Genomic DNA, 19,848 nt, shown 5'->3' with positions numbered 1-19,848 from the left:
TCTTAAGTTATATCTCTGTTTTGCAGGTACTGTTTGATCGGCAAATAGTGTATCACTAGCAGCTGTTGCAGTGTTTAAGTTCGCAGATGGCAAAGTTTCTTCTGATGCTGGAGACAAATGTTCAGTGTTCAAAGGAGTCTTTTCAGGAGGATAGTCATATTTCGGAGTGTCAGTAATCAATTCGGCATCGCTGAAAGGGATGAACTTCGGTGTGCTTTCAGATTCGGAGGCACCAATTCCCTTCTTCACCCAGTCGTCGTAAGGAAGCGGCAAAGGGACACGCTTAACATGGGATGCGTGCACCCAGTGCTTGCGGCCAGCTACACGAACTGCTGTCCTCGTTGCAAGCAGGACTTGGAAGGGGCCGACGAACCTCGGCTGAAGATTCTTCGTCCTCGCGAAGTTCCTGATGACAACTTGGTCTCCTGGTTTCAGCTGATGCCCTGGACTCTCCGGAGGCTTTGGTAAAGCATCGAAAACCTGTTGATGAATAAGACTCAATTTAGCAGTCAAGTCGTAAAGGTAGTCTGTCAACATAGGATATTCTAAAGAGCGAAATTCCTTAGGCCTTGGCACACCCCAGATATTTGCCGGGCGGCCAAAGACTATCTCATAAGGGCTAAGCCCTACTCTAGAATGTACAGTTGCTCTCGTTGATAACAAGGCCAAAGGAAGTGCGTCTGGCCAGGCTAAACCTGTGGATGCTTGTATTTTAGCTATTTTCAGCTTGAGGGTGCCATTGTAACCCTCCACTAAACCAGCAGACTGGGGATGGTTCGCACTGTGGAATTTCTGTTTCAGCCCCAGGCCGGCACACACACTCTGCATAACTTTCCCTATAAACTCACTTCCGTTATCTGACCATACAATCCATGGCATTCCGTATCTCGGGAAATATTCTTTGAGAAGAATTTTGGCAGTTGATAGGGCAGTGTTGTCCTTTAGTGGGTATGCTTCTATCTACCTGGAAAAAGCACAAACCACCACTAGGACATATTTTAAATTATTACAGCGGTCCATGTGAATAAAGTCTAACTGAATCACTTCAAAAGGACAGGAAGGAGGAGCGAAATGACCAGCTGGAGTTGGAGTTCCCTTGCCAGGATTATGCATCAAGCACACCATGCAATTTTTCACCACTCTCTCGGCACATTTACTGATTCCCTCATTTTTCCAGACCGGAGCCAACATCTTACAGATTCCTTTAGAACTTATATGCGCTACTCCATGCGCCATCGTCACTACTGCAAGCACATACGCATCAGGCAACATCCAACGCTGCTGTTCTGTCAAATCAATCCAACATCCATTCGAATCCAACTTGCCCGTACTTTCTCTCCATACACGTTTCTCTTCCTCAGTTGCTTCTTTCTGAATCTCTTTCACACTTTCCATAGTATCCTCGCACATCCCAGACTCAGCAATCCATCTTGCAGACGTAGCAACATACATTCTGCTCATCGTGTCTCTAGCTGTCTGTTTAGCAATTTCATCAGCAAAAGCATTCCCACGATCAACATCATCCGTGATTGCTTTATGAGCACTGCACTTTACAATCGCAACTTCAGTCGGCAAGGTTAGAGATTCCAACAAGTCGTTAACTAGCTGACCATGTTGGATCTTGGTCCCATGGGACGTAATGAAACCTCTCTCTCTCCACAACCGGCCAAAACTATGGGCCACGCCAAATGCGTACTGACTGTCTGTAAACACATTCACTCTCTTTCCCTCAGCTAAAACACACGCTCTCGCTAGAGCTATTAATTCTGCAGCTTGGGCAGAATTCTGACTCACTCTTGCAGTCTCCACAATCGTCTTCAAAGTAGTTACTGCGTAAGCAGCAGTCACATCACCATTCTCCAATTTAAAACATGACCCGTCCACATACAGCGTACCATCCGGATCGGATAACGGAGTATCCTTCAAGTCGATACGTCCTTTTGTCTCTTCCTCCGTTTTAAAACAGCAATCATGTGGCTCGGAATCACTCGACTCTTGATCAGTCGGCAACAGTGTTGCTGGATTCAATACATTACATCTTTTGATCTGAATATGACTCGCTAGTAATGTCAGTTCGTAACCAGATAGTCTCGCACTGGTAAGGTGTTGTGTCTTCGTTCGGTTCATGAGTGTATCCACTGCATGAGGAACCATGACCACTAACATGTTGTTCATCACCAAACCAGCAGATTGTCGAATGGAAGCCGCAGCTGCCGCTGTAGCTCTCAAACAACTAGGCAACGCTCTGGCTACCGGATCTAATGTTGATGAGAAATACGCACAAGGGCGTTGTTTATCACCAAACTTCTGTGTCAGAACACTCAACGCGCAACCATCTCTCTCGTGAACGTAGAGCGTGAATGGCTTACTGTAATCAGGTGTACCCAATACAGGAGCTGAACACAATGCTTTTCGTAATTCAGTAAAACTCTCTTGACATTCATCAGACCATGGCACTGGACTCGGAACATTTTTCTCAGTCAAGGCTACCAATGGTTTCGCTAAAAGAGAAAAATTTGGGATCCACTGCCTACAGTAAGAGGTAATACCTAGAAAGGCACGTACTTCTCTCTGTGTGCGTGGAACACTCATCTGTGTAATTGCTTTTATTCTTTCTGGGGTCAACTTCCTTCCCTCCTTTGACAAGAGATGACCTAGGTAGGTCACTTCTTGGCAGCAATATTGCATTTTGGAAGGAGACACCTTGTGATTTAGTTTAGACAAATGATGCAATAACGAAATTGTAGTTGCTTTGCAAGTTTCCTTGTCATCGGCAGCCACTAGAAGATCGTCTACGTACTGTACTAGGGCAGAACCTGGAGGAAGGACAAAAGAATCTAACTGGCTTTTTAATGCTTGACTATAAATAGATGGACTTTCACAATAGCCTTGTGGAGCTCGTTTAAATCTGAAACTTCGACCTCCTAAACAGAAGCCGAAAATATCTCTACTTTCTTCGGCTATCGGAATGCTGAAAAAGGCATTCTTTAAGTCGATAACTGAGAACCATGTGGCTGTAGCAGGAATCAATGTTAGCAAGGCAGTAATGTCCGGAACCACAGGAAACTGCGGAACCACAATTTTATTAACTTCTCTAAGGTCTATGACAAACCTGTACACTGGAGGTTTTGTAGGATCAGTTCGTTTCAAAATCGGTAGTACAGGGCTGTTACAGACATTTCCTCTAGTTTCTTCAATCACATCTTTCTTAATCAAATCTTGCACAATCAATAAAAGTGCACGCTCTCCTTCACTAGATATTTTATATTGGGGAATTCTTGGAAATTTTACATTTGCTTTCAAGGTCACCACATACGGTGGAATTTCTAAGAGACCTACATCATTAGGACCAGTCGCCCAAAGAGAATCAGGGAGTGAGCGTAGCTCTGGCGGGAGTGCGTCCATTGACAAGTACATCGGAGAGGTGATATTTTTACCCAACGTGAGTTGTACTCCTTCCGGAGAACAGTACAATGTCGCATATAGTCGTTTTAACAAATCTAAACCAAGCAGATTTTCATTACAACCTTTTGTCAAAATCAGGGGTGCTTTCAATTGGCACGGTCCAACAGAAATAGACAAAGGACCAGATATCGGGTTGTAAACAGGGGCGCCTGAAAAACCTACGGAAACATTTCTTGAGCCGGACAAAGGTGCGCCAGGGAGTTTCGCATGAATGATAGAACTTTTTGCGGCACCAGTATCCAACAGAAACGGTTCGACTACACCTGATGTTGCTACTGCGACATAAGGCCCACTCTGATCCACTGGAACTGATACTACTCCCTCTCTTTGTCCATGGCTGTCCTAGTACCCATTTTGCTGAAAACCCTCATCTATTTCACAATAGTCCTCAACAAGATATTGTTGAGATCTATTTTGCTGAGTAGTTTGTCCATTTCGTTGATCAAAGTGATTGGAGGGACGATCATTCGTTTGTGGAGGCATAGCACCTCGTCCTCGACCTCTAGAATTCTGCACAAAACCACCACGACCTCTCTGAGCTGCTGCTGCATTATTTTGCGCTAAGATCGGACATTCATTTTTATAGTGACCCTCTTTCTTACAATACGCGCACTGATTCCATTGATATTGAGGCCTTGATGTACTATAATCTGTCCTTTGATACGAACCTTGCTGCGTATTAGATTGATTCGTGCGAGGCGGATACGCCTGCTGCAAAAGAACTTTAGTTTTTAAATCTTTCGTTTTCTTCTCTGATTTCTCCTTTTCTTCTTTATCCCTATTTTCGTAGTACTGTGCAGTCGCAAGTATTTGCGCAGTCGTGGATACAGCCCACGCACTTTCTGAGTCTTTTAGTTTATTGCATAATTCAGGTAACAAATTATGCACAAATTTATCGACAAACAGTCTTTGTCCACCTTCTGTGCTCATGTCCTGACCACTATGATCTACAAAAGTTTCTTCAAACCTCGTGAAGAAGTCGGAGACACTTTCGTCTTTCTTCTGCCTGCATGCTGACAACTTGTCCCAATTAACACGTAATGCTGGCATTAGAGTCTTCATTAGATCAATTATTCTACCTGGAAGATTAGCAATTAGGGGTTCGGGTTTTGCACCACCTATTTGCTGACCATCTGCTGCAGTGATAGCTGCCCAATCACCACCTAAGGCAACTTGATGATCCTCTCTACGAATTTTAGCCCAAATTGGTTGTGGAACTACATTGCCAAATAACATATCAATGTCCGCTAAGTTCATTATACAGGCCTCAACTGTCTGTGTTAATTCCTTGTAATATCCAGCAGGATTCTTACGTGGATCTGGCAAGGCCTGCTTCACCGCTAGTACTTCAGCTCGCTTCCATGGAATGTGTATCCACACTCTTTGGAACTGCGCTGGAGCAGCTGCAATACCAGCATTATCATCAGCTGCCACTGCTTCGCGCCAAATTGGAGGAACTTCCCTCATAGGATATTGGCGACTTGGCTTCGTTTTTCCTCTTTCTAAATCTCTCGGCGAACGAAGAGATGGATCATTCCTAAAACTTAAAATAAGTTCCATCGCTTCTTTTATATTATCACCCACTATTATTCCCGCAGCAAACTCTTTCTGAACTTTAATTAAATCTTCCAAATCTGATTCAACATCATCTTCTTCTATTTCTTCACGTAACAACGAGCACATCTCATCAAAGACATACCGTTGCGTTGGTTCCTTCCACTGCATAAATGTATCTAGCACATCTCTCGTACTATATCTTCTACTCTTCGAAATCCATCTGAGAGCCGTGGAATCTAAAATTCCCCGTTCCTCAGTACTTGGAAGCTGACTACGTCTCTGAACAGAGTCAGGAGTAGGAGTCTTAACTAAAGTTTTATATAAAGGAGACAGCATATTAGTAACAGAATCAGTGATTCTTCGACGAACAGAAAGTGGAGTTAACACACTCGCAGACGTAGAGAACGCAGTAGAGGTAGGAATAGATAATGGAACAGTAGGAGTATCGAGAAAAATAGTTTGTGGAACAGTAGGTGCAAGTGACACAGATGTAGGTATAGAAGTTGGCAGTTCAGGAAGAAGAGGAGCTGTAGGAACATTTACATTGATCACAGGAGGTACGGGAACTTGATTCGGAGGGACAGGAGCAAGAACACCGGGTTGTCCAGCAACCGGCAATTGAACATTCGGGACAGGTGGAGCCGTAGCACCTTGTGCATACGGTGGAGGTGACCGTAACAGATAAGACAACAGAGGATCGTTTTCGGAATCCTCCAGTATCTTAGCCATTTTCGATGGCAAGGCAGGATAGCACTTGTCAATCGCTAAATTATGCTCTCTAATGGCCACATCTATGGCTTTCTCACACTCGTTAGCCTGCAACTGCTTAGCCGCTTGCTCTAGAGTCAACTCTTCTTGTTCTTTCTGTTCTTTCTTCAACCTTTTCATTTCTCTCTGTTTGGATTCTTTTCGCCAGTAACGGAAAGAATCAAACATTGCCGGCCGGGCTTTCTTCCTAAACAATTTCGCTTCTAAGTTGTCGAGAATCTCGGGTTCAAAACTACCATGCAGTGGCCAACTAAGGACACCATCCTTCGCAGTGTAACGGACCCATACCTCATTATAAGATATAGGACCCACACCAAATTTACAATAGAAATCATATAGGGGAGTCCCAATCGGAGGAACCAGACAGGAGTCCTCCAATCGTGAGTCACGGTTGCAACCAAAGCAAGACAACATTTTCCGACTTACCATTTTTCAGTCCGGAACACAAAACAAACAAAACACAAAAACAGATGTGTGCACTTAAACCAAGAATTTAGGCCTACCAAAACAAACTGTTGTATCGATACCCAAACTAAACCAAATAGATTATCGTAACCAGAACAACCGGTGATAATCCTACTAAGAACCAAACCAAAACCGAACCAATCAAGGATTTTAACAATCCTCACAAAGTAACCAGCTAGCTATCACTAAATACTTAACTGAGTCACTGAAGACGTCACCAAGGAGAAACCCGTCACGTTTCGCCGTACTAAGGACTGCACCTCGGGTCCAAGACAGGGCGACGGTCAAGGCAACGGCCCACTGCAGCCGTCCTGAACGGGAACCCTCGTGGAAGAGAACTTCGGGTACACTTTTGCGATATGCCGGGATCGATGAAGTGGGGCGCCTCCCTCGGGAATCTTCACACGAAGCTCCTCGAACTCTTCAGGCTTTTGGACCGGTACCGAATGACGTCGCCCCACGTGGGGCGCCAATTGGAGTTCTGGACTTTTTGGTTCCGTCCAGAGGTGTCAGGGAACAACACCCAAAGACCCCGGAGTTCCACCTGCCTTGGTGCACAAATGAACAGAAACACGGGCTTCTCGATGGTGGCGTCAAAGACCAAAGGTTTATTACTGCAGGGACACAGAAGTCACAGATACTACACACGGGCAGAATCTAGGAGCCTGTTCAAATTGTACAAAGTGGGTTGCTCCTTATATACTAGTTTTTGGCCTTCAGGCGAATTCTTCACATGTTGGTACATTCCCAAAACCTTTGTGTCATAAACAATAAATATTTGGCGTACACAGGAACCGTTGATAAAATCTGATACGAAACATCTACGAAGAGGGGTTCCCACTAGTTCATCACAATCCCTTGTCGATATTGCATTCAAGAGCCGGACCGCCTCATCGTAAATTTCGTTACCTCCCCCTAATAAAGATTCAGAAAGAAAGGAACGGAGCCAGGTGTGGAAGATAGGAAAGCGGGATAAGAGATGCTTGTGGGTTGTAAATGGGCAAGGCTACCGGCTTCGGCCGCCTAATCATGATCAGGACAATGGACACGAAAACCAGTTTAGCGAGACTGGCCTCGGGCAGAGGAGGCAGCCTTTGTCGAGTCATGCAGCTACAGCGTGATCTGGTTTAAGGTGCACGTGTCATGAAAGAGGTGAATCTCCGGCTAAGGCTACGTGTCCTTAATCGAAATGAAGTGATCAGAGGTTATTGCGTATGTGAGGGCAAGAAACACAAAATGGCTGCCATGATCTAAGATGGATGCCGTGGGTAGATCAGAAATGTGTTAATAAAAGGAGTGCTCTTGTTTGCAGCGTAGCGAAAACACCAGGGTATGCTAAATGGATCATTTGCGGTTCACTGATACCAATATTGTGTATTTCCGACAAACTTGAAAACACGGGTTCAAATCGTCACGGAACCGTCACGGAACCTCAAGGGCAAGATGTAGGTAATGCCAGATTGCCGATTCTTAAATACCGAATCATACCGATTCGGTATTTAAGAACTGGCAAACGGGTTGTTGGTAATTTTACCGATTTAATTACTGAATCGGTATGATTCGGTAATTACCGAATCGGTATTTACCAATTCAGTAATTGCCATTCATTCCTACGGGCCTGGAGACCCATAGGAATGAATGTCAATTACCGAATCGGTAAATACTGATTCAGTAATTGGGGAAACATTAAAGGGTGGCAGGGTGTCACTTTGACACCCTGTTGCACCCCTCAATTGTGCATGGGCATGTATGTATGTATGTCTTCAACATGGCACTGTTTCAAAAACAAAAGAAATGCTTTTTAAAGGGTTTTCATAATTTACCACCAACTTCTAGTTGGTGGTAAATTAAGAATTCTTAAACCCCTGTAGCATTGATTACAGTGCTACCTACATGTCAAAATACAGATTCGGTAATTATACCGATTCAGTATTTTACCGATTGGGTAAAATGACTGAATCTGTATTTTAACATGCCCCTACATCTCAAACTCCAAATACCGGTCGGTAACGGCCAAAATCGGCCGTTACCGACCGGTATTTGCCTTCCTACATCTGGCCCTAAATCTTTCTTTAATATGACTTGGTGAGGATCATTGGGATCCAGAACAATCCCTAAATTACCTTCATCATGCCACTGCAACAAATAAGCATCATCCTTAGCTACATCACAACCCCTTGAGATTTACTGTTCTTGAAACATAAATTGACATAGAATTCACCCACTACATCAATGGCTTTTCCACCATAACCAACTGGGCGTATTGTTGAATGTCTTAGAGAAATCCCTAGCGGCTGAAACAAGTCTTCCCATATCTTGTCATGAATAAGAGTAAAAGGGGATTCAGAATCGGCTAGCATTTTGATGTCTACTCAGTTCACATCAGGTTGTCTTGCTCCTTGTGTGCTAATAGTGTCTGCATTAGCAGTGTGCAAGCATTCTGGAGATCCTGTTACCATTAAATTTGATCTTCTTCACTTGAGGATGATTCTCCTGTGGGTTGTCCTACATTGAGCACTTTCTTAGATGATTCTGTGTTGAATGACATAGGAACCGTACCCTCCAGATATTCCCCCGCCGCCCAACTACCCTAGACATGCAAGATCCCCACATTTTGAAATCACCAGAGATTCAGGTGGGGTTAAAAAGGCCATGTTTATTCACCACATTGTATAAACATGACAAGCAATAACATGCATATCTAAAATCACAAGTTATAACATAACTACTTTTATGAGCATATCATGCTCCATCACCTTCCCAACCCTAAGGGAGGAACACCATCTGGTTCGCATCTCGCAACTGGGTATCCTACGCCGAGTGCCGTGCACCTGCCCCTTAGAGTGGTGGGTCCCGCCCTTCTATCCTTGTCCGCCATTACTGGGGCCCACCTCTCGACCACCAGGCTGCCCAGGGTCGCCCGGGAGGCTCGAAATCTGTCGCCCTAGCCTCCCAAGCCGGTGGTCACTTCCTCCCAGTGGAGAGCTTGCCATATCCCCCCTCAGAGCTGGCCTATGGAGCCCGGAAAGCGGGCTCCCATCCACTTTGTTTAGCCACTATTTACTGATCGCAGGTCTCTTCTCCGCCACAAGGGTGGCCAAGGCCCAGAGGTCTGACACCCTCCCCACCTGCATTCAGAATAAATGACTAAAGTTCTCGGATAAAAATATCAGTTCCATAGTACGACAAATGTACCCCTTCCTGGTGGTACATTGCTTCTCCAGAAATCATCCGGTGCTGGAGGTAGCGCAAGCGGCCCTTCACTGAGTAACAACCTAGCTAGTTCGCCGTTCAATCGCCTCACCGAGACGTTCAAAGATCTAGGACGCACTCCTGGGCCCGATGCCCTGCGTGATATCATGCCAGACCAGACTATTTTCGTAAATGGGAACTCATGCCCCAGCCAGGCAAACTCTGCTAGTAGGGCCTCCTTGACAGCTAAGCACCCTCTGTCGACCATGTTGTTGCCTCCCAAATGCAGAATAATCCAATCCGGCGATTTGTGCTCTCGTGCCCTGAGTTTCTCGACGATCCGCCTCAAGTGTCGGATACGCATCCCTCCAACGGCGTGCCATACGAATTCGGTCTCGCCCAATGTGGCCGGTTTCACCACCTCTCTTCGCTGCAAGCGCACCGCCACGCGACGCACGAAAGAGTGCCCGAGTACCCATAACATGGAAGCTGGCATACTAATCAGAAAGGAGGGAGATGAAGCCGTTAGACACTGCACACAAATACGTTTTTACAACAATTCAGGCCTCACATATCGCTTATAGCAGTCAGAGGTCCAGCGACCTACACTTTTCACCACGTTAGGGGCGAGACCGGCCCCTGCCCCCAAAGTTGCGGCGCCAACCCTAAATGAATGAGAAGAATAGCCTACCGCTCCCAGACCCAGATTCCCCAGGGCCAACCCAAATACTGCCTTAAACTGGTATTGAGACAGGCAATCCCTGTTTTCATGGACGAAAAGAGCCGACCCCCCCCCTGCTGGGCGTCGGGCCAGGTACGCCTGCATACGGGATACGGGGCAGGCAGCTATCCCTGGGGCTGGCAGCAAACGGATGGTGACCCCCCCTTCCTGTTTGGTCTGTCTTGGACCGTCCCAACAGCAATACTAGGCCCCCGAGGAAAGGGAGATGTCCCTGAACTGCAGGCCCCCCCGATGGTCTACCCTGGAGGCCCCAACTATCTCACCCAGGTGAAAGACCCCGTAGAAGGCCAGGCAGAAGGCCGCCCCCAGCATGATTCCCTCGAACGGTGACTGGCAAATAACAGGCAGTACCCCCAAAATATCATTCAAGGTCGGGAGATCCAAAGGCCTACGACAGTCCCGCCGTGGCCCGTCTAATCGGGCCCATCCCGCTAAGGCCTTCCTGATCAAGAATGAAGCCCCAGGGTCCCGCTCCCCCGCCAGTTTAGCAAAGAAGCCTATCGCTGCCAAGGAGGCCCTAGCATAGGACACTGTTTTGCCCTGATCCCGAAGAACCTGTAAAAAAGTGTAGATCGTTTCAGTTGAAAAGATCCTCACATCTCCCACTTGTTCCACACATGATCTGTAAACATTAAACTGTGACTGATAGGCACGTTTGGTGCGGTCACACAGAGCAGCACCTACCAGCCCCGCTAAAGCGGGGCTCCAATTTTCCACAGTGACGTAGGGAACATCGTCATGCGCTCTTCCGCCTGCGGGTGGAACCTCCGGAAGTCCTGCAACTTGGAACGAGACAAAGCGTCAGCAGCATGGTTATCAACACCAGGTATATGCGCAGCCTTAAAAGTCAAATTCAATTTCAAGCATGCCAACACCAACAGCTTCAGCAGCCTCAGCACATGTGGGCAGGTCGCCCCTTGCCGATTGATAACCTGAACCACTGCCATGTTATCCGACCATAAGGTCACAGCCCTGTCCCTGAAGCGCTCCGCCCAAACCGTAACTGCCACCCAAATGGGAAAAAGTTCTAGAAAGGCTAAATTCTTCATCAAGCCTGCTAAGTGCCACTCCGCTGGCCAGGCCGCCCCGCACCAGGCAGTGCCCAAGATTGCCCCAAAACCAAAACTCCCGGCTGAGTCGGTGTATAGGCCTAGCTCAACACTGGACACCGCCGGCGCGGGCCACACCACCCGCCCGTTGAAATCTGCCAGGAAGTCTCGCCACACCTTTAGGTCCTCCTTAACCCCTGCTTTTAACCTCACCCGATGATGCTTCTGGGTAAGACCTACCATCGCTCTGGCTATAGACCTCGAGAAAGGGCGTCCCATGGGAATGATGCGCAAAGCAAAGTTTAGCTGATCAACAAGAACTTGTAACTGATGCAACGTCACCTTCGGACACGCCAAGGCTACCTCAATGGCTAGGGAAAAGGCTCTTACTTTATCCATTGGCAATCTACATTCCCCCGCTACTGTGTCAATTTCGATGCCCAGGAAGGACATGCACGTGTCAGGGCCGACTGTCATGCTCGGTGCCAGCGGCACCCCAAAATCCTTCAACATAGCCACCAGCTGACTCAGGGCCAAAGCGCAGGCATCCGACGATGCGGGGCCCATCACCATGAAATCGTCTAAGTAATGCACCACATCTGCACATCCTGACTTTTGCGAAAACACCCATTGCATGGACTAAAGGTCTCAAAGTACTTGCAGGAGACCGCACAACCCATAGGCATACATCTGTTGTAATAAAATTGCTGTTGGACCTGAAAGCCTAGCAAATGGTAATCCTCGGGGTGCACCGGTAACAAGCGGAATGCTGACTCAATGTCGGTTTTCGCTAGCAACGCCCCCCGACCTAGCTCCCTCACTTTCTGAACCGCGGCATCAAAGGACGAGTACGTCACTGAGCACACTGCCGGGTCGATGGCATCATTTACAGATGCACCCTTCGGTGCAGATAAGTTATGGTTCATCCTGAATTGTCCCGGCTCCTTCTTGGGCACTACTCCCAGGGGGGAGCATACATAATTCTCCCAAGGAGGAGCCGGGAACGGGCCTGCTACTCGGCCTAAGGGCCGCTCTTTTTCCACCTTTGTGGCCACTACTGAGGAATGGGTTCTTGCTGAAACTTGGTTCCTACACTGAGTAATAGGGGGGACATGAGATGCTGGCATACGGAAACCACTGGAAAAACCCTCAAACAACATCCTAGCAGCTGCCCTGTCTGGGTACCTGTCCAACCAAAAAATCATCTTTTCAATATCCACAGGAGTAGGCAGTTTAGACTTGGGGAGGCTTGATATCCTTAGGGACTGTACCTCCCCGTTCTTTGGATTTCTTGTTGCACCTTGATTCGGGATGGGACGGGTGACATCAGTAGGCGAATGCATGCTTAAACTTGCACTGCCCGGGGGGCCATGTGCACCCTTTGCCATTGAATGCCCAGCATGTACCTTTCTTCTCGCCCGGCCCTCCCTGGGAAGTCCGAAAGGGCTGCCTAGCCGGGTGTTCCCTATTGCTCACACTCTCTAACCAGGCATTGACCTCAACCTGATCCCAACAAATGGAGGGGTTTTCCTCCTTCGCCAGGCGAAACTCCCTATCGTATGTCAACCAGGCTGAACCACCATGCGTGGAGTGGGCCTTCACGATCTTATTGGTATAAAACACCAGCGGAATCGCCAACTCTGGCCTTTTTTCCAACAACACTGTCATATAAACGTGAAAGCCGAACAACCAATTGGTTATTGTCTCCTCAATCCTAGGTCTCCGATCTCGGAAGGAGTGCTCTTTCCCCTCCCTGTCTTTGTAATCTTCCTCTCTTCTCTTCGGCCTGATAAGGGAGAATATGTCTACGTAGGCACCCTTCCAAATCTTCTCTCGCATTTCCATACTCACATGCGTCGCTAACATCCCTGACTGAGACAATACGTTCCCCTGACTAACCCCCACTTCGCTGCTCCTTGCTGCAGCATCACCAGGCTTACCTCCTGTAGGTGTTACAGCTATCGCTGTCGCAGGGGGATGGGCTCCAATCGCTACACTGGGCAACGCCTTGCGCGACTCGACTAGGAGGGCCAACTGCCTCTGAATGTCCTGCAACGCGCCCTGTTCTGTGGCCTGAGGGGGCCCCCGCGGCGCCGCCGCTCCAGCGCTCACTCTCTCAAATACTTTCTCCGGAGCTGATAATTGGCCCACTAATGTGTAAACTGACGCCAGCAAGCTATCTAACGGATCGCACGCGGCTGCCACTGCGGCTGCCACTGTGGCCACCGGCTGCGGTGGGAGTGGGGCCGAGGAGACCGTAACTATTGGTACCTGGCCTCCCGGGGCCAACGCCTTCAGCGCCTCCCTAATCTCAGACAAAACTGAACCCACTGGGTCTATTGGCGCGGGCACATTCGGAATGGGGTCTGAAGGGTACACCTGCTCTGCATCTAATGGAGGCGTGGTGACGGGACCTACTGATCCCTCGTCCCGTTTCCCCCTGACAGGGCTAGGCCTACTTTTCCCCTGCCTGGCTCTCCCTTTTCTATTAGGCTGTGCCTTTGGCTTTTTTCTTTAATGGCAGACAAGCGGCTTTCAGTGGCACCCCCCTGCGCGGCCGCTATAAGACCTCAGGCTGTTCCCCCCGGGAAGAATCGCTCTCATCCCCGCTATCGGGAGCCTCCTTGCTCAACTTCTTCAGTAGTAACTTCATAATCTGTGCCAATTCAGGCTCAGAATCTTTCCGCTTTTGTCCTCCCTTTTTGGGCGCCATGCTAACTATATCACGCTTCGCACTACCTTGCTATAACACCTAACGCGCCCTGAGTTCCCTGCTCCCGCACCCCTAAGCACCGTTCACGCCGCCCGGCAGGAGCCCATACCACGAGGAACCCCGCACACAGCCATAAGCCCCGTAAGGCAGCAACACACCTATCCCTTCCCAGCACCCACTGTGACTCACGGCTGCCCACTAAGCCCTCCGAGCAACTCGACCCCTTACCTGGCTACACGAACGATGCTGGATCCTTCTGCTTCTATAGTTTCGGAAAGCTGGCCCGGGTCACGAGAATGGGCAGGTGCCGGCGTGAGCAGTCAGGTATCCAGGAGTGATAGCAGGAACAGAGACCCCAGTCACAGGGAGTTGACCCTAAATAGGCCCCACCCCCTGACCCTTAGGTCACGCGATATCGCCGGACCGGAAATGGGTCGGCCGGACGTCGATTGGGCCGTCCGCCCGACCAACCACCAGAGACCAGAGGCGGGCGGGGTCCGGAGAGGCCAGGTCCTAAGTGCGCGCGGCGTGATTCTCCATCATCATTATCATCAGAACAATTTGCATCATGAGTCTTGACCGAGTCTCTCCACACAGCGGCTGCAGATGTACTCAGCGCGGCGGCAGGAGAACTCGGCACTAGCAACCAATGTCCGGCGGGAAGCAGTGGGGAGGTGCAGTGATTGCCCTGAGGTCCGGTGGAAGGTGCGTTGCCCCAGCAAGTTTTCCAAAAGAATGATTCTCCTGTGGGTTGTTCTACATTGAGCACTTTCTTAGATGATTCTGTGTTGAATGACATTCTGCCAGTAGACTTACAGACCTTAGTGAAATGTCCTTGTTTTAAACATTTGGCACAAGTTTTATGAATGCAGGACAAACTCTGGCGTTTCCAAGATGAGATGTACTGCTGCATCGGTAGGACTCCCAACTCTTGTACAAGGGTTTACAGCCACCTTTCCCTTTTCCACTTGTTTATCTTTTGAATTTTTGTGTTTGCTTTTGGCAGCTAAAACTTCCTGGGATGCAGGTTTAGAATTTGAAATTGCCACCCACTAAATGCAGACTTTCCAGGTGACTGCGCTCTTTCATAAAATGTGTGCCTTTCCAACGTAACAATTTTTACAGGCTTTGAATCTATTGTCAAGAGATTTATTGGCTGTGGCATATTCATCTTCAACTCCGTCACCCTCACCTTCAACAAACAAAACTAAATCTTTGGGACATGTTTTAAGATACTACAACCTTCTGAACCTAAACAGTGCCTTAAAATCACAAATGTATTTTTGTGTGTGAATGAATCCCCTTCAAGGGTGTCTAAATATGCTTTAAACTTTCTTTTCATTTTTTTCAATCCGATTCATGGGAAGCAGGATTGGGTGTGAATGCAGCAGGAGACATTATTGCTTGTTGCATGACTGAGTAAATTATACCTAAGTTGAAGAAGCTGAAAACATTTTTGGAAATTCAAATAGAATAAAATGAGTTGGATATAATTTGAGCAACAAATAGTTGAGAATTACTACTATTTTGATAAGGAGCACACTCATGGTAATTGGATGGGTGTGTGTCACAGAAGTTGAAGAAAGTACGCACTGTTTGAAGAGCTGAGTGTGTCGCAATTGTAGTTGCAAAACTGCAGTGTGTACATAAAAGGTATTGAAAGTGATTTAGCTCAAAGCAAAATGGCCACCACGTTGTATGCGAACATGCGTGCTGATGTGAGGAAGAAATGTTTTATTAAAGATGTGAGGCCTAAAATGGCTGCTAACATAATGCGCGTATGTGTGAGTTGGTCAGGTGCAGGACAGGTAATGTGTCTCAATATTTGGATATGAGACATACAATGGCCGCTAAACGTGATTCGCGTATGTGGCACATTCGGCCGATGCAGGAAAGGCAGGACAGACAAAGGTCAGGTAGCTTGCGCCGGAGCTCGTAATGAGGGCGAAATCGCAGAGACTCTGAGTACACACAAAACAGTACCTCAAATGGAAACGATGCCTTGTAGGATGTGCCGCTAGCTTAGAAATGTGTGGTCCTCTTCGGGCTCGAGACCACGCCTCTTCAGCGACAAATCTGGCTAAAGGATTAACCGCTCCGATGCTGCTCGCTCTGCATGTGAGGGGGTCTTGTTGGCTGGCAACTCATCGCCGGTGAATAGAACAAGGTCGGTGAGTTCAGTAAGAGTAACTTTTATTCCAACAAGACAGGAGCTGAACATAACCCTATACGTCCAGCCACTGGATCACCAACCTTCTCCCGCACCTTCGGTTCCAGAATCCATTCCCCAGTGGAGCTCCACCTATGCCTCGTACCACAGAAAAGAATCAAGATACAAACCCAACAAGTAGTCCAAGGAATAAAAACAAAATCCTAAGGACAAAGTCCTGGTCTTCAAATGAAAGCAGAGGATAGTGAGTTATATCGATTTTGTAAAGCCAAACCGCTATGGTAAAAGGGAACATCAACACTTGTTTCGGTGGGAAACATCAGACCATCCATCCACCTTCATCAATTCTCAACGTTGATATCCTATAACGTCTAGTAATATTAATCAAAAAGAAGAGTGAGGAACTAGAGTAGCTAGTTCACTTCCCCAGGGGATGTATGTAGTCATCAATAGGAGCTAGCTACACTGATAACGCTCATGTTGTATGTGTCTTTAGGGAAACATATTAGTTTTTAAGAAGGCCCTCGCCCACCAACCTAGTTGGTGGCATGCTTCATCTTCGGGTCCCACCCAAGGCACCGACAATGTCTGGGGTCTTAATTCATGGCCAACAAAGGAGTCGGTATTTCAGAAGGTAAATGGCAGCAACCATAGTGGCATCACATTGAAGAACTCTGTAGAAGCCAACAGCCACTGTAGGGTCAACAGATGGAAGTCAGCAGAAGCAACTAGCACAGAAGAAAATAACATTCAACGTGGTGTTTTGAAATGTGTTCTTGTTGTGCGTTACCCTTGTAAAGGAAAAGATCACTTTGTGAGAAGCCAGCGTTTGGGCAGGGAGCTGGCTGATATTTCTTTGTCTCAAGCTGAGCCCACCACAGAGCACTGTCTCGATCTGTAAAGGTGGAAGCTGTATCACGTTTCTACAGTTGTGTCTGCGCAGTGGTGCTCAGTTCAGTGAAATGGAGATGTTGTAATAGGTAGTTATAGTTGTGTATGTGTGGGGTGGGTGATGAAGCAATAGGAAGAGGTTGTAACAGGTTGATATAGTGGTGTCTTCGTGATAGTGGTCAGTGAAGTGGAATGTAGATGCCGTATCAGGTTGATATAGTGGAATCAGTGTGGTGGTGGTCGGTGTGGTGATGACTAGATGAAGCATTGAGATGCAGTTGTGTCTGTGTGGTTGTGGTTGATGTAGTGCCTGCTGAGTTCATCACATACAACTGAATCTAAACACCTTTTCATACTTTTAACTTTTGGGCAGAATGAGTTTTTGACGACGTCTTGTGAAAATTCTGTTATGTTGGCTTTGAAACATCTGAATTAATGAGTAATCCTTAACAGAGCGTTAGTGTGTTTGTGTTTTGATTGTTGGTAGAGCTTTCTCTGACATTTGCAGTTTCATCTCTTTGATTGGACACTCATGTCTTTCTTTACTCCTGACAGAAAAAGTTGAAAGATGAGGAGCAGAACATTAAAACTAAGTTTGGGGAACTGCAGCTGTTCCTGAAAGAAATAATGAATGCAGAGCTTGGGAGGCTGCATAAAATGAAGAAGGACCTCGAGGTGGCTGAAGAACAGAACACAGAGAAACGCAAAACAAAAACATTGACTCTCAACAGCAAAATCAGTGAGATAGAGTCAATGTTTAAGATGTCAACTGTGGACTTCCTTCAGGTGAGCCTAGTTTCAAATGCTATACGGTCCACTGGGTCAGACTGGGTAAGAAAATAGGTCTCAGCACCTAACTAAAAGTGGCCCGCTAGTGAATTCAATAGCTAAAAAAGTGGCTCATATTTGACAATCGTTCAGCTGTGAACTTGTAAATAGGTGTTTTGCCAGGCAACCGTGAGTGGACGCATTTGTTCTTGCGGCAAGCAATGTTTGCAGTAATCGAAGGGTAATAATAGTCAGAACCTGCCCACCATACCATAAAAAAGGCCCACAATCGGCCCAGAAACTGGCCAACACACTGACCTGTAAGAGCAGTCCAGCAGGTACTGACTGGTTGCCTTTAGGCCAGTCCAATACTAGAATGATGTATTGATGACGTCTTCATATCCTGCCAGGTTCTATACACAGTGGCCTTCAATGGCTGCATCAATAGACAAACTCCAATCACTGCTCTTTGTTGGCCTAAGTGTAGATTCTACCCACATGCATGAAAGAACACCTTCCTGCACAAAAACAATTATGCTGCAACGGTGCCTATATTGACGTTAGGAAACACATCGTGCTCCAGCACAGGGGGTAAGGACAGGAATACTTTGTATTTCATAGATATGGTGCATTTCTGCTTTTTCACATTGGCACAGGGTAGCATCCACCCTTCTAGAGGGAGAAGACATGTAGTTACTGCTTTACCCGGTTAAAGTTAAACAGAGCCTCAGCATCACAAAAAGGATGCCACTGCCACAGACACAAGTCTGACCTCCTGCTGCTGGACGAAACTCCGGCAGGGGAGGCCTGGACAATAGGTTTCCTGCCTTGGGAGGTGCTAGCAACTCCCCAAACAGTCATTTAGTGTATTGGGGCAGGGAGGGCTGCAAAATGAGACACTGCCTGGGGCACACAAGGTGCTCCGTGCATAGCCCAGTTCAAACCAGTTGCTGGGGCACTCCAGCCCCAGCTCTGGCACAAAACTGGACAAAGAGAAAGGGGTGTAATCACCCCCTTCTCAAGGTCCGCCCATAGGAGGGACCTAGCAAATAATCCAGACCCTTAGTTTGGTATAAAGTTAGGAGCTGTGTCTAGAGACATCAGATTACCCTGGAAAGAAACTACGAAATAGAACTCTTGGACTTCGACATTGTATGCTGACTAGAAGAATGAAGAAGATCTCCCTTATGTTCTATGAGTGACCACCCTGTCCAAACAGGCACCACCAGCAACTTGCCAGTCTGCTTTGTCGATGGTTCCGATGGAACCCGACAACTCAGCTACTCAGGACTGGACTTCCAGACTTCTTGGACTCCGTCCCACATCCACAGCAAAGCTGAGACCCGTGGCAGACACGAGAGACGAGGGGACCAGACTCCCTGGACAACCTGAAAATTGCTAACTGCATCGACTCCTGATGTAACTCACAGTTGTGGATTGGGGCCCGAGAAGCCCCAGACCCGAGCAATATCTACACCAGAGCTCAGCCCTCTACACTCCATGAGTGCCTCGTAGGGCCCGCTCCTGCATTTCAACTTGATGTGTCTTCCCGGTTGCTAGTCCATTGGCTAGTGAGCCCCCTGAAGATGATCCTTTGAATTTCCAATGCTTGCCTAGTTGCACTGGGCTTGCTCCAGCTTCCTTCCAAAACAAAAGCACCTCAGACTTTGCTGGTCTGACCTGAAGAGAATCTTCATTTCCTGCTTGGGTTGTGGTTACCAAGGCTTGTTGGGTCCAATCCGGATACCGACACCACAGGCATCTAGATCCTTTATGGGACAGCTAGATTCCAGCACCTGGTCAATTTCGACACCTCCTGGTCCTCGTGGCTGCAGAGAAAAGCTTCACCTCTTCACCTGTTTGCATTGCGACATCATCTGGTTCCATCCTGGTTCCTTCCTGGTCACTGGCTAGTGACCCAGACTCTGTCCCCTTTGCTTTCAGGTTCTTCAGCTCCTTGATCCACTCCTGGATCCACCTGTACACACTTCCTTTGGCCGCCTGCAGCACTTCTTTTGCAGGTCTCCATTGAAAGCATTGACGAAACCCGACACGAAAAGGCACCTCT

At 47.6% G+C, this 19,848-nt stretch overlaps 1 protein-coding gene across 1 annotated transcript in view; it reads left to right on the top strand.

The window, feature by feature from the left end:
* Window positions 1-19,848, top strand: part of LOC147668875 (E3 ubiquitin-protein ligase TRIM4-like) — an 80,843-nt gene that overhangs the window by 36,197 nt on the left and 24,798 nt on the right. The window contains exon 3 of the mRNA XM_086948377.1: window positions 17,568-17,798. Coding sequence (XP_086804503.1) covers window positions 17,568-17,798 — 231 coding nt within the window. The remainder of the gene's footprint in view (window positions 1-17,567; window positions 17,799-19,848) is intronic.

This window comes from Lissotriton vulgaris, unplaced genomic scaffold (genome assembly GCF_964263255.1).
Source record: "Lissotriton vulgaris unplaced genomic scaffold, aLisVul1.2 SCAFFOLD_1441, whole genome shotgun sequence".
NCBI classification, from domain to species: Eukaryota; Metazoa; Chordata; class Amphibia; order Caudata; family Salamandridae; genus Lissotriton; species Lissotriton vulgaris.
Note: the sequence above shows the minus strand (reverse complement) of the source record. Positions and strands in the feature narration are given on the sequence as shown.